This window comes from Mytilus edulis, chromosome 14 (assembly GCF_963676685.1).
Source record: "Mytilus edulis chromosome 14, xbMytEdul2.2, whole genome shotgun sequence".
NCBI lineage: Eukaryota > Metazoa > Mollusca > Bivalvia > Mytilida > Mytilidae > Mytilus > Mytilus edulis.
This window is the reverse complement of record NC_092357.1, coordinates 63,373,422-63,395,152: the sequence shown is the minus strand read 5'-3', so window position 1 is coordinate 63,395,152 and position 21,731 is coordinate 63,373,422. Positions and strand designations below refer to the sequence as shown.

Genomic DNA, 21,731 nt, shown 5'->3' with positions numbered 1-21,731 from the left:
TTATAAATACCACATTGGAATAATCCGTCTTTTTTCTTTCTAATTCAACTGATAATACTTCTATACTTCTGTTACTACTATTTTTACAATGATAATTATCCATAAAAACCCTTAACTTATATACTAAAATCATAAGAACATTCTAAATCTAGAACAAACTATAATTAACTAGAGAAATGGGAAATAATCTATTTTTAGTAACAGGGTAAATTCCGGAATTTGCCAACACTTTCTTGAACATAAATATACACAAGTACTTTCACTATCCATCTAGAATATTCTAGTATGATTCATTTACTATACTTAAAATAACAATGTAATTTTATATACACAATGTCAAAATAAAAGTCCAATGTCTTTATAATTGCGTACTTTCGCAACACTCCAGAGGCCAAAGAAAGTCTATCATGATTCCAACTGTTCTTGTATCTTCTTCATTGCTGTTCGGGCTGCTTGTCTTTGTGTTCTGTCTCGTGTAGTACTAATATTGTCATTTATCAACTCAGTATCCTTTTCCGTATCTGATTTTTTTAAGCCCTCATCTAACTCTTCACATTCTATAGGATAAAGCATATTCAGAGCTCTGTTTAATGTCTTTTTATTAGGTAGCATAACTTTTCCAGATCTTATTTGACCATCTCGACTGACTACTAATTGACATATACGGCCAATTTTCCAACTTCCTCATGGAAGGTTTTCCTTAATTAACACTATGTCACCAACCTTAGCTGGAGTTTTGCTCTGAATTCTTCCACTCCTTAGTTTGTTGGCAGTTCTTTCATGTAGACTAAGGAGATACTCATCTCTCCACGTTTTCCAAAACATATCTAGATGTTTCTGTCCTTTCTTCCATGTCAATAGCAATTTTTTAGCACTACTGATTTGCGGTAAATATTCTGGATCTGTAGAATCTTCTTCGTTATGATCTGGAAATCCTGTTTTAGAGTTCAGAGTTAGAAAGTGTGCTGGTGTAAGAATAATATTGGAATTTATGTCGAATTCACCACTGCTTCAGATTCAGCTAAGAGAGTTCTAAATTGTTCATTTGTTAGACATAACTTTCCAATTGTTTTCCGTAAACATCGTTTCACAATACCAATTAATCTTTCATAAAATCCACCCATCCAAGGTGCTAATTCAACAATGAATTGCCACTGAATTCCTTCATTTGTCATGTATGTTTGCACAGCTGAATTGACTGTTACACCATTCCATGCTTCTTCTAAGGTATTGCTAGCTAACTTGAACTGGGATCCGTTATCTGAAATTATTTGTTTTGGGATACCCCAGCGAGCAATGAACCTTCGAAAGCCTAGTAAGAATTCCTCTGCTGACATGTCTTGCATTAATTCCATATGTATGGCTCGAACCACCAGACATGTATATAAGCAAACCCATACTTTTTTGCTTCCAGTGTCTGATTTCACAAAAATTGGTCCAAAATAGTCTACTCCTGTATATGTAAATGGGGCTGACTCGTTTACTCGTTTCTTTGGTAGTGGAGGCATTAGTGGCATTTTATATGGTCCGCCTTCACACCGTTTGCAGATTATACATTTTCTCAAAACTCTTTTTACTTCTGAACGTCCTTGTGGAATCCAGTACGTTTGACGCATCGCTGATAAAGTTTGTGAGACACCGACATGAAAGTTTTTTCTGTGCATGCTTTCAATTAACAGTTTAGTAACTTTGTTTTTCTTTGGAAGTAATATTGGTGTTTTAGCTCCTTCTGACAGTTGAGCAGCTCCTAATCTACCAACACACCTGATCACATTTTCCTGGTCTAAAATGAGCCCTAACTGACTTACTAAGTTGTGTCTTTTATTTTCTTTAATTGCTATCATCACTTCACCAAAACATTGTTTTTGAACAGATTTTATCCACAATAACGTTGCGTGTTCTAGCTCTGCAGCTGTTAGAGGACCAGATATTGTCTCTTTATTTAACCGTTTAACAAATCTCAATACCCAAGCTGATACTCTGATCAAGCGGATAAATGAGGAAAATCTGCTACAATCAATGTCTAACAGATACCCAACACTAGATTTCGAATTTCCAACACTGTTTGTTACTCCGTCAGGACCCTCTCCAGCAAGCAATTTTGCTTCATGAATACTTTAGATACCTTGTATTCTGATTCAATTGAATTTTTATTGTCAACACTTATATTGTGAGGATCCCAACTAGGCCACTCAGTTCTGTGTTTAGTTAACCAAGAGGGACCATACCACCATTGGATGTTTTCTTTTAACAGTGATACTGTTGTGCCTCTGCTTGCAATATCAGCTGGATTTTCCTTCGTATAGACGTACTGAAATTGAATGTCTTGTTGCTGCCTAATCTCCTTTATTCTATTATCAACAAATGTTGCTAGAGGTTTTTTCGATCCTATCCAGTGTAAAACACATTGAGAATCTGTCCACAAAATCGTCTCACAGATAGGAAGTTTTAATTGCTTCTTAACAAAGTCAATGCAACGGACACCAATGACAACTGCTAATAACTCAAGTCGTGGTAAAGTTATTTTCTTATTTGGTACCAAGCGTGTCTTGGAAAACAGTAAATCAATTTTACATAAGTTGTCTTCCCTGAGTTGATGTAGATAAACAGCAGAAGCATAGGCTTTGGTTGAAGCATCACAAAAGCATAGTAATCTGAACGTAACTGTACCAGGTAGCCCAATAGCTCTAGGAATATGATATTCCTGAATTTCATCTAAATCAAAAGAGATTTCTTTCCATTGCTGAATATCTTCCTCTGTCAGTTGTTCATCCCATTCCATTTTCTTGTTCCACAAAATTTGGAGGAAAAGCTTGGTTCTTAAAGTCACAGGTGTGAAAAATCTAAGTGGATCAAACACAGAAGCCACTCTCTGTAATACTTCTCTTTTGGTGATTGGAAACATGTTATCATTTCTTGCACTGTTCACTGTTAATGTATCATCTTTTATTGTCCAAGTTAATCCAAGAACCTTTAATTTGTCTCTATTCACCAGGTCTTCCTTGGGAATGCATTTTAAAAATTGCTGTGAATTTGATGCCCATTCTCTTAAGTTCATTGATGCATCACTGAATATTTGTTTTGCCTCTTTATATAATGTAACTGCATTCTCTGTCGAATCTACTCCAGTAATTACATTATCCACATAAATGTTTTCTCTAATATTTGCTGCTGTTGCATTTTGTATGTGTCAAGGTGATAGTCCAAAGTTGCTGCAAGTAGGAAAGGATTTGATATAACTCCAAATGGCACTCTGCAAAATCTGTAAACTTGTACATTGTTTTCTACAGTTGGATGATTAATGTTTCTTAGCCAAAAAAATCTAGTTGCATCTCTGTCATTTTTTTGTAGTTCAATTTGGAGAAATGCCTTTTCAATATCAGCAACTACTGCAATTTTGTTCATTTGAAAACGCAACAAGAGTCCACATAAATCTTGTAACATTACAGGTCCTCTGTGCAGGCAATCATTCAAACTTTTATTCTCTTGTTTTGATTTGGCAGACGCATCATAAACTATCCTTACTTTAGTTGTAGGTTTGGTTGGGTCAACTACTGCATGATGTGGTATGTAATGCTTGATTCCGGTATCCTTACTACATTGGTTTGACACCTTTTCTATGATGCCCTTTTTGCACTGGTCTTGAATAATCTCATCATACTTGTTTAATAGGTCAGGATTGTTCTTCATTTTCTGAAAAAGTGACTTTAGTCTTCCGTATGCAAGTTCCCTATTTTCAGGAAGTTCCGGTAATTTTTCTTTCCATGGCCAGGCTACTTGATATCTTCCATTTTCCATTTTGAGTGAGGTGACAAAGTTACTCAAAGTATTTTCGTCGTCTGATGTATATGGACAATCTTGTATTCCAATAGTTTCCAATTTCCAGAAATCTTCAATGGATGGCTTGATTTGTTGACATGTGTCAATTGTAGAGTTGAGACAGCATTCTGTTATAGATAATAAGCCATTTACTGTCATGGTCATTTTGTTCTCTCTTTCTTCATCACTTAATTGTGACCTTCCTGTAAGGATCCATCCTAGCTTAGAGCCAAGTAGATAAAGCCCTTGTTGAATTTCTATTTTCTGTGGCAATATGATATCCAAATAATAATCATTTCCGATAAGAATCTCTATTGTTGAACTTTCTAAGCTACTAGGCAGTGTGTCAGCAAGTTGCAGATTGTTACATAAGTATTTCACATTTTCACATACATCCATTTGTAAAGGTCTTCTTAGTATTGATCCTGTTATCTTAGGAACAACATTAGCATCAATAAGCATACAAACTCCATCTTTTAGTCTGATCTTTAATGACACCTTTTGTGTTCTTAATGTTTTTGGCTTATCTGCACCAAATGTTACAAGAGTTATCTCCTCTGTAGCTTTCTTCTTCAAGTTTAATCTCTTGGCCAAATTTTCTGTTATATATGTTCGCTGAGATCCGGAGTCCATTAATAGTCTTACTACTTCTGTTTCATTAACTTCTGTATTTGACACAGTTGTTTGAGCTGTCTGCATCAAAACTATATCTCCGGAGGACAACAAGCTATTCTCTGGTACGTTCTCTTCACTTGAAACTATTTCACGCATTTCATCAGCTAGATGTGAAACTTCTTTCTGTTGAGAGGGAATTTTCTTTGGGCATAAACTTCTATGGTGACCCTTTTTCTGTTTGCAATGGTAGCATGCTTTTTCAAATTTACAGTCTCTACTAACATGTCCTGGTTTCAAGCATGTATAACAACTACCCTTGATTTTCTGCTTCCTGTCTTCAATTGTACTGAACTTTCTGCACTCATCACTCCAATGGTGTCCATCACAATATCGGCAAACCATTGAATTTCCACTGCCTGAGTTTTTTCCAAATGGCTTTATTGTCATCAGAGCTTCTGCAGATAAGTGTTTTCTTGGTTGAAAATTACTGTTGTTCGACTGGATTTTAGACTGCTGTTTTTCTTCAGAACTGGGACCAGTATGTGTTTCCTTAGACTGACTTTCTGCAGCTTCCCTAGCAGTTATGTAAGTATTGAAAAACTGTCTTAACTTCCCTACTGTCCATCTTTCATTGTTACCTTTCTGTATTTCAAGTTGAATAAGGACTTCTTTTGGTAGCTTAGATGTTATCATCGAGATGAATACATCTTGGGTTACATCTTGATGCATTGCGTCCAAACTACGTAAGTGTCGTTCCAAGTCATCATAAAGTCTACGTAAATGTGTAGTTTGATTTGAAGCTGACTGAAGGTTTATTAAATCTGAATAGTGCTTGTTGACAACAGATTGAACATTTCCAAATCTTTCCTTTAGTATTGAAATTGCTACATCGTAATTTTCATGGGAGAGCGTTAAGCCAGATATAGCAGAATTAGCTGTTCCAAAAAGTTTGCTTTTCAAGTAATTTAATTTTTCTATTTTTGTCAAGCTTTGATTTGTGTGCACTGCTGCTTCAAATGAATCCCAAAATTCTGTCCATTTTAACTTATCTCCATTGTACGAAACTAGGTCTAATTTAGGAAGTTTAACTGCACTTACTGTTGAAGGTTGACTTTTCCTCTGTAATTCTTGGAGTTGTAACTGTTGAAACTGTAATATCTGTTCTTGCATTTGTGTCTGTAATTGTAATAAATGCTCCACCTTGTGGTCCGTGGCCGATTCTGTTTTCTTAGTATCTGTAATTTTATCCTGAATTTCTTCCTCGAATATTTTTAATTCGTCTAAGCGCTGTGTTACACCGTCAAGCAATTTAAAATATATTTCACTTGCCTTTGTAAATTTTACAATTTCACCTTCTTCATCTTCTTTTTCCTCTAATATAAGTGAAATTTCTTTCATACTATCTTCAAGTTTTGCTGCAAAATCCTTTAATCGCCTCTCTGCTGATAAAACTTGCCTTAATTGTGTTGTCACACTTTCATCTTGAATCCCTTGTGCTATTATATCTCCACTTTTATCTAATTCTTTAGCTAACAAATTATTGTACCTTGTACAGAGTCCTTTCAAATATGAGACTGCCATCTTTTCTGTGGTTACTTCTTTTCCGTGTTCTTTATAAATTTCTTTTTCTGTAACTCCCGGGTTCCGGCACCATACAATGTGGCAAAATCAGTCTAACACGGAATCCTTTTATATTTCTAATCCAATAACTAACAGTTACTAACAGTATATACAGTTTATAGGTGGCACGGTAGTATTTCCTGGCCCATAGGGATAATGATAGCCTTTTTAAAATTTTCACCACTTTCTAACACTGCAAAAAATTCTACATTCACAGTTAACTGAAGTACTTTCATTTTACTATTAATTTAGAAATGAATTTGAATATGTATCATGACCGTTTACGTTTTTTGCTATATTTAAATACCTAAGGCCACTAGTGTTTTTAGGTCTTTTATGGTGCAGTGAATACAAAATTTCAAAAAATTCTCAAAAATTCATTTTCATCTGCATGTAAAATTATTTCATATTTTTCTACACCTGATTCATCCCTCAGTTTGGGAAAATAAGATCAGTTGATACTGTATTTTTTGTCCAATCGCACTGTTTAGATACATTAACCTAAGTAGGGTACACAAAAGAGCAACCTAAATTCTGGAATGCAAATACTACCGTGCCACCTATAAATACCACATTGGAATAATCCGTCTTTTTTCTTTCTAATTCAACTGATAATACTTCTATACTTCTGTTACTACTATTTTTACAATGATAATTATCCATAAAAACCCTTAACTTATATACTAAAATCATTAGAACATTCTAAATCTAGAACAAACTATAATTAACTAGAGAAATGGGAAATAATCTATTTTTAGTAACAGGGTAAATTCCGGAATTTGCCAACACTTTCTTGAACATAAATATACACAAATACTTTCACTATCCATCTAGAATATTCTAGTATGATTCATTTACTATAATTAAAATAACAATGTAATTTTATATACACAATGTCAAAATAAAAGTCCAATGTCTTTATAATTGCGTACTTTCGCAACAGACGTATCATATACTGAGTATTCACACCACTAACTTTTACTTTGTCTTATTTGCATAATAGCAAAAGTATAACAATGCCAGATACATGTCATATCTTTCACTTATGTCTTGTAAAACTGCACTATAGTTTGAACACAAAAAAGATCAATAAAACTAAAGTTTGGACGTTAACATAAACCCCTATCTAAAATTTGGTAGATTTTACTTTTTTCTGGATCCAGAATGCCATATGTAGTCAATATTTGACCTTGAGTTACATAACTGTAAATTGTGATAATGTTCAATATTTTTTATCATCTTATGTTTCATGATATATAAAACATATATCGTCCATTGTACATGCCATGATATTTCGTCTTTATGTTAAAATGCAGAAACTAAATGAATCATAATATCAAACATACGTATACCACAGATTTTCGGTTTAAAGGAACAGTTACCCATTACCGTATCTATGTTTTCTTTTAATATTTTCAAATCGAATTCAAACACATTAATTCATGTTAATTGTTATCTTTAATAGTTTTCAGTCAAACTATGAATTAATACGCTGACCGCAGGATCACTGACGTTGATTATGATTTTGGATTTTATCACTATATTACACTTCTATAAATGACTCTTGTTCAAGTTTGAAATTTAGCTAACTATAGAAACATGTATAACCCGTTGTTTACTTAGGAAAATGATTTTACGAAGTAAAGAACATAACAGTTGTTTGTCACTCGTTACGTTTATGGATATGGTATTAATTTCTCACTGATATTAATGAAAGATGGAAGTATCTGGTATATTGGTAGACTGAACTTTACGATGCCTCGTTAGGGATCTATGCATACACAAAATATATAACGTGCGACAATATACCACTGCATGGGCGTAATATTTATTTTGTTTTGCTGAATATGAAATATAGTGCGCACAAGGTAATATTTTTTGTGCGTGATATGAAAATATTTTGAGCTTTGACTAATAGTTAGTGTGCTAAACATTAACATATTGTGCGCACAAATCCTGTGAGATCTAGATGTGGCAGTGCTGTCAAAGGTTTCCAGTGCTGACAGATGCATCAGTCATAAACGGTTTTATAAGGTTTCATTTTGACACGAGGTAAAAAAAATATCCTACTTTTCGCAAAATCTCATCAATTATGTAAGGTTCTTTAATTGACACCTGAAACGATAATCGGGAAGCTCCATTTGTAGATCTCGTTGCACTATTTTCGTTGCATTATTTAAAAAAGAAACAGTTAGATCCCAATACATGTTTTCGAAATTCAGGTCTTCTATAACAAGTTTTAAATGCATACAAAACTGCAAAAAAGCCTTGGTATATTTTATTCCTATTTTTCACTTTCAGTTTGTTAAACCAGTATTTTTATTAAAAATCCGCTCTCCCGTTGTTTCTTTTATAATGAAGGAAAAATGTACAGAAGTTTTTTAGTTGAATTGAAAGATTTTAGGTGCCGGATTTCAAAACACTCTACTTTGAAGTTATTGTGTGGGTTTTTCTGTTTTTTTTTTTTTTATTATTATAAAATTGAAAGGTTTTGTTGAGAACAGTATTAATTACGTTGTATATCAAAATCTTTTTAAATAAACATTGAATACGTTTTCACTGATAGAGAGGTTTCATATGCGAGAACAACCTGTCAAATCTTAACTTTACTCTATAAGTTTGAACCATGTACCTCCGAGAGAGAAAACCCCGAAAACGCGTTATTTTATCGTTGTAGATTATCGACATAAAAGTCAAAGCTGCAGTTGTTATTGATACCAAATCCGAAATCTGAATTTTCATCAAAAACAGAACAAAACAATTACAATTTACTGAGCTTCCTATAACAGTCTCAGCAATGTCTTTATTATCTTTATTATTAATATAATGTTTGAACGTGGACCGCAAAGAAGAAACTAAAAAAAAATGATAATTTGAGTACTGCCGCTCGCTCAAAATTAAAGCAGTTAACAACATTGTATGTTCTACGCATATAGCATACATTAAAATGTATTCGTATAGTAAAACTGCCAGTTGCAGGATAATTTATGTACGTCTCATTTCTCTGTCGTAAGTTTTGATATAAATGCATCAATAATCAAACAAGGATAACCATGTCAATGTCCTATTACACAATCCTCGAATTTGAATAATAAACAAAAATACATGTAGATTTCATATTCTACAACATTCAAAAATATTGACTAATTTTCCCCTTCATTCATATTAAAGTTTTAATAAATTAATTAATAAAATACACCGAAAAGATGTCAAAACATTTTTATTTTTATCTGATTGGTAGTAAGCCATTTTGTTTGGTTTTGTCTACCTATATTGAGCCTCCTCGTTAGGTTTTTGATTATGTGATTACTTGGTCGTTTTTTATAATGATTTATTTGATTACCAGACAAAATATTTCATGAATATTTGATTATTTGATAATCTAGGACGGTACTTTTGGTTATTTGATTATTCTGTTTAACACAATTAAACATGATTATGTGATTATGTGATTACTTGGACACCCCCATAAGGGGCCTCTGTAATATAAAAGACGTTTGTAGCGTAGTATTAAGTACACATGTTCGTCCCTCCGTTTGTTTGTTATGTTATTGTCAGTTTTTCTTCGACTTAATAATATTATAAATAACATCAATAGTTCAGAAACAATCAGACGAATTACATAAATACTGAGTTCTCAACAAAAGTGGTTTCAAAATGTATGCAGCGTTGATGATTTTGAACAAAACTCGAAGCGATGACTTTTTAATACAGGGACGGATTCAGGAGGGGCGCAGCGGGCTTGTGCCCCCCTTCCCGCTAAAATTTGCAAAGCATGGGTTGTCCTCAGCTGAATAATGCATATTTCGATAATCTTATCTCAAAAAACTGTTCGTTTTACTCTACTTGCCTAAAAAATTAAGTTTACGCCCCCCCTAAACCTAAAATCCAAGATCCACCCCCTGTTTAATGAACAATTCCGTAATTTACCTGAGTAAAGTGCCCTTTCTTCAAACTGAATTATAAGTAGTAGGACATAGCTAATTAATTTTATAGTAACTGGAATAGACTGGTTCCCTGTCCTATATCTGTTTGGCTCGGGTGTAAATGAAGTCAATGAAATGTTGCTTCTTCCCCTGGTTGTTTCCAAAGTTCGATTTAATGTTTTGTGCACTGTTTGTTTATTCGTCTTTTTTATTCTAGTCATTTTGCTGTCTGTTTTTCTTCTTTAATTTTTTAATGTCCCTTTACTACAAGTGTCTTATCCTCTCTTTTTTGTCATATATTTTTCTGTCTTAATCTGAAAGAAATGGATTGGTTTATATACATTATCTTACAGGACTGGTAATTGAAAATACATTTACAACACCCAATATTGGATACAAGCATTCCTTTCAGATCGCTGATTTTTTGCAGTACGTTGTTAATATCAACAAAAATGGTCTCGATTTAAGTGGAATTACGACGCTAACATTTAAGGTGAAGGCGTGTCAAGATGCGTCAATTATTATGTCCAATTCAGACGATGGAAACTCCTCAAAGCCCATGTATGATTTTTTAATTGGTGGCTGGTCAAATAAAAAATCAGCTATTCGAAGACGGAATGACGATTCACTTACACCGGGTAGCCAACACATGGAAATATTCAACACTCCTGACATTTGTCAATGTGATGAATACCGACCATTCTGGATCAGTACCACCAACGGTGTTCTAATGATGGGAAAAGGACTTATCGTTGGTATAAATGTTATAGCTGAGTGGACCGACCTAAATCCGTTTACAATACGAAGCATAGGAATATACACAAACTGGGGAATAATAGGAGAATGGAAGGTTCAAATAGGAGGTAATTTTAAAATTAAGAATGTAAATGGGAAATGTGTCAAAGCGACAACAACCCAACCATAGAGCAAACAGCCGAAGACCACCAATGGGTCTCCAATATAGCGAGAACCCTTTTCTTTGTTTCTTCATCGCTTCAATACAAGCGTTATTGTTTATCAGATACATCATTTGTACATGTATCCAATCCCAAAAAAACTTTAGAAAATAACTTGTAAATTGTGTTCTTTGAAGTCAATTGATTGTTTAGCATTGAACAACAGGGACAAGTTATGTTAAATTTGTCTTACAAAATATTATATAATTTCAAAAAATTAAACACATATAACAACAGTGTATCTATAATTTGTTATAAATGTTTTACTCCTATTTGCCATTTTATCCTATAAATATTTGTGTTAGTTTGTTTAACACATCGTTGTCAAGTTCATGGAAAGTTATGCGACTGTCATACAAGTGAGAAGTTTAGCTAGCTATGAAACATGGTTTAGTCTACCATTTTCTACGTGAGAAAATGACTGTTCTAAAAGTAATCAAAGGTACCAGGATTATAATTGTTTACGTCAGACGCGCGTTACGTCTACATAAGACGCATCAGTGACGCTAAGATCAAAATAGTAATCAATTCAAACTAGTACAAAGTTGAAAAGCATTAACGACCCAAAATTCGTAAATTCCAAAATCGTGTGTACTAAGTCAGGAATATAACTGTCGTTATCCATTCGTTGATGTGTTTGGACTTGTTATCTTGCCATTTGCTTAGGAACTTTGGAGTCCGATATTTTGGTGATTTGATTTTTTACGGTAAGAAAAAAGTAAAATCACAAAAATACTGAACTTAGAGGAAGATCAATATGGAAAGTCCATAATCACATGGCAAAATCAAATAACAAAACGCATCAAAAACGAAAACAACTGCTGCAGGGAAATCCATATTAATATAAGTATTATCATTATTGTTGTTGCTTACTTATATCTGTTTGTAATTATTATATGAAAGATGACTTTTAAGTTTCGATAAATAGTAAAACAAGTATTTGAATTCGAAATCGGGAAGACTTTAATGTTCGTGATCTCCGGTAACATTTCCATTATCATAGTGTATGTATGAAACCACTTTAAACATGTCATGTGTACAAAGGTTTCAACTCCCTCAAGCAAAGTTGACTTTAGATGAATTTGGCTATCGATTTTTGGTATTTTTATCCTATAGCTCTACCACGGTTTCGGTATTTATACATCCTCGGATTTCAAATGTTTGCCTTTGAGCGTTCGTAACGTAAATCCAGAAAAACGCTTGTAGATTTCCATACTTAATTGACCTGTGTTTATAAAGGCGTGGTAATATATTAGATATTTTAATATGTTTTGCAGTTGTGAATAACCTTTACGATGGTCGTTTCTCTCAATGTACAACAAACTATAAAGCAGTCCTGAACATTTTGATATCAAAGAAAAACACGTCATTGTTGGAATGTGCTGTCCTGTGTGATACGCTACTCACATGTATTGGCCTCAACTATCATAATCAAAGGTAGGTATTGTTCTTCTTCATCTATATCACGTGCAATATCAAAATTTGAAACAGTGGTAACATACAATTTAGGTGTAATACCACCAAATCATGGCACGTCACATCCGGTTGTATACGAAAGTAGGTCTAAAAAAAGATAGGTTATGTTCTTCTTCATTGTCATTCCTCCGAATCATCTGAACAGCTGAAAAAAGTATTGGTATTTTGTACTTTAGACATATATATATCACGTGCAATACCAAAGTCTTAAAAAGTGGTAAGATAAAGCACACTTCTTTACTTGAAAGAGTGTTGAGGATATGACGCGAAAGAAAAAAGCTGTATGTAATTAGGTACTTCAGAAATATATATCACGTACAATACCAAAATTCTCTAGATAATGAAACATTAAGCTTTTCAATGATCAAAATGTGTGTTTGTTAACCATCTATATATCCAATGAAATATTTCCAATAAAGTGTGTTGTTAAAATTTTTGGATATTTTTTATGTTTTTTGTAAAACGTCAAATAAACTCATCATAGATACCAGGATTAAAATCTATTTTATGCGCCAGACACGCGTTTTGTGAATAAAAGACTCGTCACTGACGCTCGAATCTAAATAACGATAAAAAGGCCAAATAATATACGAAGTGCATTGAGGACCACAAATTCCTTAACGTTTTGCCAAATACAGCTAAGGTAATTTACTCTTGAGATCGAAAAGCCTTAGATTTAAAAAAAAAGTCAACGTTTTGTAAAAAGTTAATTTGTAATCTTAACTATATAAATGATAATTCATGCCAAACACAGAAGTGCTAACTACTAGTTTGGTGTTACCCTGGGGGAATAATGATTTGTCAAAAGTTTATGAAAATTAAATGAACCAAATTAATTTTAGTCAAGTGTTTGGTACCACCTTAAAGCTAAACTCTGTAAAAGCTTATACTACCTCAAGATTATATTTTATTTATGATTTAATTTTTTGGCTTCAGCTGTGAACTGGTATCACTAAGCCCTGGAGTTATAAGAAATATCCCAAAGAAACAGGAAGACGGTTGGGAATTTCATTCAAAATGTTACAGATACAATGGTGCATGTCTTTGGTGTTACTTCTGATGATGTTCGTCTCCATCTAAGATTTTTGGGTTACATCTGATGAATGAAGTCGACAAGGATTTTCTTCTGGATATAGAATGTTACTTTATTCGAGTGCATCTATTTGTCAGTCGACAAGGATTTTCTTCTGGATGATGATGTTACCTTTTTCGAGTGCGTCTGTTTGTCACTCGACATGGATTTTCTGTAAAGGATATAAGCCGATAACAGTCCATTCTGTTCAATATTTCATAGAATGGACTGTTAGAGGCTTATATCTTACTTACAACATTGTCAAAAATTTGATAAAATGCAAGCAAATAAAAATTTTGTTAACATTTTTTTTAACTAGTGTGAAAATTGTTATGTGAATAAGATTTTCTGTTCATAAAAAGTTATCCTACATGTTAGCCACTTTAAACATTAGCTTAACTCAAATCAATAGACAATAACAAGTACAGCTGAAGGTAAACATTGTTAACATGTTTTGCTACATGAAGATTAAGACTGGGTATGCGTATCACGATTTTGCGCAAGAACAACTCTAAATATTTTCAGTGAATACTTTTCCATGCATTTCGTTATTCAAAATTGAAAAAGACGCTGAAAGTATATTCTAAATGCAAACAGGGTGATGTTTATATTGTCTTGTCCTTAAATAGCGGCGTGATCTATCTAGCGTTTGAAGCATTACTTTATTTGTTGTGTTTTTTTTTTCATTTTAATTGAAGATTAAAACGATGCTAGGAAGACTAATAGCAACACCACAGGTCAATTTTGATAACCGACTACGGACGAGGATAAATCTTATGTTAGTGTTAAAATCAATTTGAAAGTACGTTTTTTTCTCAAAAGATCATTTTGATGAGTGACAAAATTATTGTATTGGAAGGTGACTTTAATAAAAATGTTTTTTTGTAATTATCATTTGTGTTTTGGTTGTTGTTTTTTTTTCACATTTTGAAATTAATTGGCGGAATTGATAGTTTTTTTCAGTGATTCGACTATCATTTACCTGTAAGAATCAGTTATGCTTCCTTCAGATGTCCAATATTTTTTTAGAAAGTAGAGGACTTTTCTTGAAAATATTGGACAGTTGAAGAAGGTAGCATAAATTTTTCTAACAAGTAAATGATAGTCCAATCACTGAAATAAAGAACTGGTTCAACAATAGAATGGCGTCACAACAATGTTGTATTATTAATGTTGAATGTAACTATATTCGACTGAGACTGTCTGTCAGTCGATATGGATTGTATTATTAGTATGTGTAATATAATTATGTGACTCTTAGTTCGGTGTATATTTCTATGTTGTACATGAATATGTAAAAAAATTTATGCAAGCTGTCTTATTTTACAATAAACAAATTTTTAAATGAAATATCAGTATCTTTTACATCTTTGTATATATATATATATATATATATATGTATTGTATATGATGCTAGACGATTTTTGGGTACCCAGTTTGCAAGCCCTCCTCCCATTGTGAAGGGGTAGTTTCTAGATAAACTAGAGGCTCTCAAGAGCCTGTGTCGCTCACCTTGTTCTATGTGCATATTAAACAATGGACAAAGATAAATTCATGACATAATTGTGTTTTGGTGATGGTGATGTGTTTGTAGATCTTACTTTACTGAACATTCTTGTTGCTACAATTATCTTTATCTATAATGAACTTGGCCCAGTGATTACAGTGGAAAATATTTTCTAAAAATTTACAAAAATTTATGAAAAATGCTAAGAATTAACTATAAAGGGCAATAACTCCTTAAGGGGTCAATTGACAATTTTGGTCATTTGACTTATTTGTAGATCTTACTTTGCTGAACATTATTGCTGTTTACAGTTTATCTCTATCTATTATAATATTCAAGATAATAACCAAAAACTGCAAAATTTCCTTAAAATTACTAATTCAGGGGCAGCAACCCAACAACAGGATGTCTGTTTTGTCTGAAAATATCAGGGCAGATAGATCTTGACCTGATAGACAATTTAACCCTGTCAGATTTTCTCTAAATGCTTCGGTTTTTGAGTTATAAGCCAAAAACTGCATTTTACCCCTATGTTCTATTTTTAGCCGTGGCAGCCATTTTGATTGGATGGCCGGGTCACCGGACACATTTTTGTTCAATTAGATACCCCAAAGATGATTGTGGCCAAGTTTGGATTACTTTGGCCCAGTAGTTACATAGGAGAAGATTTTTGTAAAAGATTTCTAAGATTTACGAAAAATGGTTAAAAATTGACTATAAAGGTCAATAACTCCTAAAGGGGTCAATTGACCATTTTGGTCAGGTTGACTTATTTGTAAATCTAACTTTGCTAAACATTATGCTGTTTACAGTTTATCTCTATCTATAATAATATTCAAGAAAATAACCAAAAACAGCAAAAATTCCCTAAAATTACCAATTCAGGGGCAGCAACCCAACAACAGGTTGTCGGATTCATCTGAAAATTCGTGGGCAGAAAGATCTTGACCTGATAAACAATTTTACACCGTGTCAAATTTGCTCTAAATGCTTTGGTTTTTGAGTTATAAGCCAAAAACTGCATTTTACCCCTATGTTCTATTTTTAGCCATGGCGGCCAAAGCCGGCCATCTTGGTTGGTTGGCCGGGTCACGCCACACATTTTTTAAACTAGATACCCCAATGATGATTGTGGCCAAATTTGGTTTAATTTGGCCCAGTAGTTTCAAAGGAGAAGATTTTTGTAAAAGATTACTAAGATTTACGAAAAAATGGTTAAAATTTGAATACAAAGGGCAATAACTCCTAAAGGGGTCAACTGACCTTTCGTTCGTGTTGACGTATTTGTAAATCTTACTTTGCTGAACATTATTGCTGTTTACAGTTTATCTCTATCTATAATAATATTCAAGATAATAACCAAAAACAGCAAAATTTTCTTACAAATACCAATTCAGGGGCAGCAACCCAACAACAGTTTTTCCGATTCATCTGAAAATTTGAGGACAGATAGATCTTGACCTGATAAACACTTTTAACCATGTCAGATTTGCTCTAAATGCTTTGTTTTTTTAGTTATAAGCCAAAAACTGTATTTTACCACTATGTTCTATTTTTAGCCATGGCGGTCATCTTGGTTGGTTGGCCGGGTCACGCCAAACATTTTTTAAACTAGATACCCCAAAGATGATTGTGGCCAAGTTTGGATTAATTTGGCCCAGTAGTTTCAGAGGAGAAGATTTTTGTAAAAGATTTCTAAGATTTACGAAAAATGGTTAAAAATTGACTATAAAGGTCAATAACTCCTAAAGGGGTCAACTGACCATTTTGGTCATGTTGACTTATTTGTAAATCTAACTTTGCTGAACATTATTGCTTTTTACAGTTTATCTCTATCTATAATAATATTCAAGATAATGACCAAAAACAGCAAAAAATCCCTAAAATTACCAATTCAGGGGCAGCAACCCAACAACGGGTTGTCGGATTCATCTGAAAATTTGTAAGCAGAAAGATCTTGACCTGATTAACAAGAGTATTCCTGTCAGATTTGCTCTAAATGCTTTGGTTTTTGAGTTATAAGCCAAAAACTGCATTTTACCCCTATGTTCTATTTTTAGCCATGGCGGCCATCTTGGTTGGTTGGCCAGGTCACGCCACAAATTTTTTAAACAAGATACCCCAATGATGATTGTGGCCAAGTTTGATTTAATTTGGCCCAGTAGTTTCAGAGAAGATTTTTGTAAAAGTTAACGACGACGGACGACGACGACGACGGACGACGGACGACGGACGCCAAGTGATGGGAAAAGCTCACTTGGCCCTTCGGGCCAGGTGAGCTAATAAAAATACGTATGTCGAATAGCACTATGTCAAAACCAAAATTAAACCAATTTGTTGAATTAAACAGCTTGACCTGGAGTTAAACTTATAAACCCTTTATATCCCGATTTTTTTCGTGTATGAATTTTGTTATATCAATTCCTTACCAATGATTAAATCTTTGAGAGAGAGATACCAGTCAGGAATAACCAACGACTGAAAAAAGTCTTTTGATATTTTGAAAAAATTTATTACTATGCTTTGTAAACATTTACCCTTAAATGTTAATGCAAATTAATGAACACAGGAGCCTATAATTCGGTGGTTGTCGTTTGTGTATGTGTAAAATATTTGTTTTTCGTTTCTTTGTTTGTTCATAGGCCGTTAGTTTCTCGTTTGTATAGTTTTATATTGTCATTTATGGGACTTTTAAAGCTGACTTTGCGGTATGGGCTTTGTTCATTGTTAAAGGCAGTACGGTGACCTATAGTTGATAATTTTTGTGTCATTCAGTCTCTTCTTGATAGTTGTCTTATTAGCAATGATACCCCATCTTCTTGTTTATAGGCTTAAATTATATCATTCACAATTGTTTTGCATTTATTTGTTATTCATTTATTCTGTTAATCATTAACATCAAACTAACTATGTTAAACTTTGTGAGTGTCGCACTCGGTGATAGAATTGGTCTTGTGACACCTAACATTCGAACATAAATGACCATGGTACTAGGAGCCAGCTGAAGACCGCCGCCGATTGCGGGAGTTTCTCGCTAGATTGAAGACCCATTGGTGGCCTTCGGCTGTTGTCTGCTCTATGGTCGGGTAATTGTCGCTTTGACACATTCCCAATTTCCTTTCTAATTTTAGGAGTATATTCTTTGATGGTTAAGATGAAGAGATATTTGTGTATATTTTCTTTAATCATAAAAAAACCCTATGCAGCAACGCATTCCATGTTGCCTGATATGTCCCGACACTATTTCAGTATTTCGACAGTTAAACGTGTAGATTGTCCAATTCGGCTGTTAAAGAATTTAAAAGATTAAGATGCATATATCATTTATGAAAATTATTCACATACTACATTGTACTAGATAATATTATACAATTACTGTCTTTTGATGAGGTAAATATGCGGTTTTATTGACTTTTGAAAAACTGATATTCACTGAGGCCGACGGCCGAAGTGAATATCAGTTTTTCAAAAGTCAATTAAACCCCATATTTACCGAAACAAAAGACAGTAATTGTTTTATTCCATATTCCGAGAAAAGAAAATGTATTTAATGACAAACATATACCAAAACTAATTTTACACGAAACATTTTACCATAACCTTGCATGTAAAAGCGCGTGACGTTTAGCGCGGTGAATAACACTTTCTCAGGTGAATATGCCTTTTTATTCAAAATGCAATTCATATAGAGAAACCTACTAAAATAATACCAATATAGAATAATAAATAATATTTTCTTAAATGATTTATCAAAATATTTGAAAAACAGATCTGCCATAATCAAAGGTTTGAATGTCAATTGACCATTTCAGAATCTAATGCATCCTGGGTAATAATATCAAAAGTGTACACCAAAACGTCGTGATTGGTTAAAAATGTCAGAAAAATGGAAATTTAACCAATGATGTGACGTTATTTTCATTTTAGGGTACTTACAGTGAAATAAACCATAGTCATTTAGATTCTGAAACGGTCAATTGTTTTATGTGGTTTTTAATTTTTATCTAGCAAGCATGTCCCATAGACTTGTTTGTTTGCTATACATAACTATTGGTTCAACAATAACACTAACCCACATTCTTTGACAAACTGCAATGAATACTTATTAATTTACGTTTTTTGATTGAGTTAAGCCTGTCAATTGATATTTTATCGTGTGTTTTTCTATGTTGTGATGTTATGCTATTGTTCCAGAAAAAGGGAGAAGGTTTGGTACCATTAAAACGTTTAATCCCGCTGCAAATGTTTGCACCTGTCCTAAGTCAGGAATCTGATGTACAGTAGTTGTTGTTTGTTTATGTAATTTATACGTGTTTCTCGTTATTCGTTTTCTTTATATATATTAGACCGTTGGTATTCCCGTTTGTATGGTTTTACACTAGTAATTTTTCGGCCCTTTATAGCTTGTTGTTCGGTGTGAGCCAAGGCTCCGTATTGAAGGCCGTACATTGACCTATAATGGTTTACTTTTTTAAATTGTTATTTGGATGGAGAGTTGTCTCATTGGCACTCAGATCACATCTTCCTATATCTATTATATTTCATATACCTCATTTTACGTATATATGGATTATATTTAGTAAATAAAATTACAGGAATATTTTATATGCTGCAATATTTCAGTAAGATCAATAAATAAAGCATCTGTTATGTTTGTTTTTTTAATATTTTATCGTTATTCAATCTTCATGTAACTACAATTAAATCTCATTTTTTCATGCTTGGTTGTTGCGTGGGAGATCTAACAAGATTCCATTAGAGTTCATGTAAGTTGTCAAAATTTGAATAAGGTCACGCAAAATATATTGCGTGCGATAATAAACTATTGTATGGGCTCGATATGAATTTTGTTTCCTCAATGCGCACAAATTATTATTTTGTGTGCTTGATATGAAACTATTCTGGGCTTAGATAAATATTTTTGCTCTAAATGTAAACATTTTGTGAGCACAAATTTTGTGGAGTTTGAATGTGGTAGTGCTGTCAAATGTCTTCAGTTCAGAGAGATGCACCAGTCATAAACGGTTTTATAGGGTTTCATTATGACACGAGGTTATATTTCAGGAAAATGATCTCACTTTTCGCAAAATATCATCATTATGTATAGTTTATAATTTTAATCGACACCTGAAACGATATTCCGGAAGCTTTATCGTTATATATAATACATTCTTTTTAAAAAAAACATAAAGATTCCAATAACAAAGTTCCATTTTACAGAAATACATTATTGCTAAATTAAATTGCAGTGGTTTTTTTTAAAGTTGTAAATTGGATAAAAATTCTTAAATTTCGAAATTTTATTATAAGTTTTATCATATATTTAATAGTAAATACAGTAGTTTTGAATATTTGATAAATAGCTTGCTGTTTAATCCATATCGCGCAACTTTGATTCGCACACTTTATCATACCCTTTATCACACCCCATTTTTTACATTTTTTTTTTCATTTTTACACCGGTTTAATCTTTTCAAGTTTCTGGAAGAAATATTTTTCCTCAAAATGGGTCCTAAATTTTAAATGAACAGTCATTCGAGCGTGACGCAATTTATTGAATGACGTCATTGTTTGGCAAGTGTCGTCAAAAACGTCGAGTTTTCATATTTTCTGGCACACTGAATGCAACTATAAAAGTTACAGAGCAAATTTGAGTTTCGTCTGCATAAAAGATGCAAATTATACATAGTGGAAATAATCTATATGTTATTCAATTGGAATTGTTAATATGTATAAATAATACACTATTTATTACGCTTGATAATTGACAATCAAAACGGTATGTTGCTTCATAGCTAAATAAATTTCATAATGTAATAATAAAACTAGATGCACCGAAGCCCTAATGATTTAAGGCTTAATTAAACATGAATTCGTACTGTAGTTTTACTGGAGATGACATTGATGTGTGTACGCGCACCATAGATAACAGCCTTCAAGTTCGCCATTTCAGAATCTAATGCATACTGGGTAATATTTTCAAAAGTGTACACCAAAACGTCGTGATTGATTAATAATGTCATAAACAATGGACATTTGACCAATGACGTGACGTTATTTTCATTTTGGGGAACGAACAATTAAATTACCCATAGTCCTTTAGATTCTGAAACGGTCAATTGTTTATTTATTCAATTACCGTTAACAGCAGGAATCAGCCAAACATTGACAAAATCCTTTATCGTATAGTTAGTAAATTAATTGTAGGCTTATCTATTTATATGCAAACGAAATAGCATCTTCCGCTATTTATACAATATCATATGATATGTTAACGGGAAGGGTAAGCAGATAATGCTCCACTATAGCCGCACACAAAAAATAATGTGTTCTTTCCATGTGACGTCATCATGCATAGTCGTTTTCTTTTTCAGCAAATCACATGAGGTAATTCAGTGGAAAGTAAGAAAATTAGACGTCATAATCGAATTCTGACCAATGGATAATGCAGATCAAACGAATCACAGGTTGATAAAATAAAAGTAATCAGGTCAAGAAAGGGATAAATCGACTAGGAATTTGAAGTTTGTCCTGTAATTAATAATTATTTTCACATTTAGTCCATCTTGTATAAATCTCAATAAGAATGTTCGTAATAATTTCTGAATTTACAGTACTCCTTATCCCCTTCTTTTTTAAAACACCAAACAGATAGTAAACCATTTTTTTTATCTATTCCGACATTGGACTCGGACTTCTTTTAAATTGAGTTTTACTGTGCGTACTCTTAATTGGCTAGA

The 21,731-nt window shown here is 33.0% G+C and overlaps 4 protein-coding genes across 5 annotated transcripts in view; 1 reads left to right on the top strand and 3 right to left on the bottom strand.

Annotated features, from left to right (window-relative positions):
• Positions 1 to 21,731, top strand: part of LOC139503830 (uncharacterized) — a 304,074-nt gene that overhangs the window by 142,392 nt on the left and 139,951 nt on the right. The gene's annotated exons all lie outside the window — the stretch shown is intronic.
• On the bottom strand, positions 406 to 1,844 carry LOC139504391 (uncharacterized). The gene is made up of 3 exons (XM_071294469.1): positions 1,097 to 1,844; positions 724 to 935; positions 406 to 594 (listed from the first exon to the last, which is right to left on the bottom strand). The coding sequence occupies exons 1-3, from the start codon at positions 1,842 to 1,844 to the stop codon at positions 406 to 408; spliced, it is 1,149 nt and encodes a 382-aa protein (XP_071150570.1).
• Positions 2,069 to 3,058, bottom strand: LOC139504390 (uncharacterized). The gene has a single exon (XM_071294467.1). The coding sequence runs from the start codon at positions 3,056 to 3,058 to the stop codon at positions 2,069 to 2,071; it is 990 nt and encodes a 329-aa protein (XP_071150568.1).
• On the bottom strand, positions 3,133 to 6,015 carry LOC139504389 (uncharacterized). The gene has a single exon (XM_071294466.1). The coding sequence runs from the start codon at positions 6,013 to 6,015 to the stop codon at positions 3,133 to 3,135; it is 2,883 nt and encodes a 960-aa protein (XP_071150567.1).

Excerpts from the sequence above, each read along its gene's own strand:
- LOC139504391 (XM_071294469.1), bottom strand. The coding sequence starts at position 1,844 with ATGATAGCAATTAAAGAAAATAAAAGACACAACTTAGTAAGTCAGTTA. Across the intron at positions 936-1,096 it reads ATTTTATGAAAGATTAATTG|GATTTCCAGATCATAACGAA; the intron begins GTATTGTGAAAC and ends ACTCTAAAACAG. Across the intron at positions 595-723 it reads AGAGCAAAACTCCAGCTAAG|ACATTAAACAGAGCTCTGAA; the intron begins GTTGGTGACATA and ends CCTAATAAAAAG.
- LOC139504390 (XM_071294467.1), bottom strand. The coding sequence starts at position 3,058 with ATGAACTTAAGAGAATGGGCATCAAATTCACAGCAATTTTTAAAATGC.
- LOC139504389 (XM_071294466.1), bottom strand. The coding sequence starts at position 6,015 with ATGGCAGTCTCATATTTGAAAGGACTCTGTACAAGGTACAATAATTTG.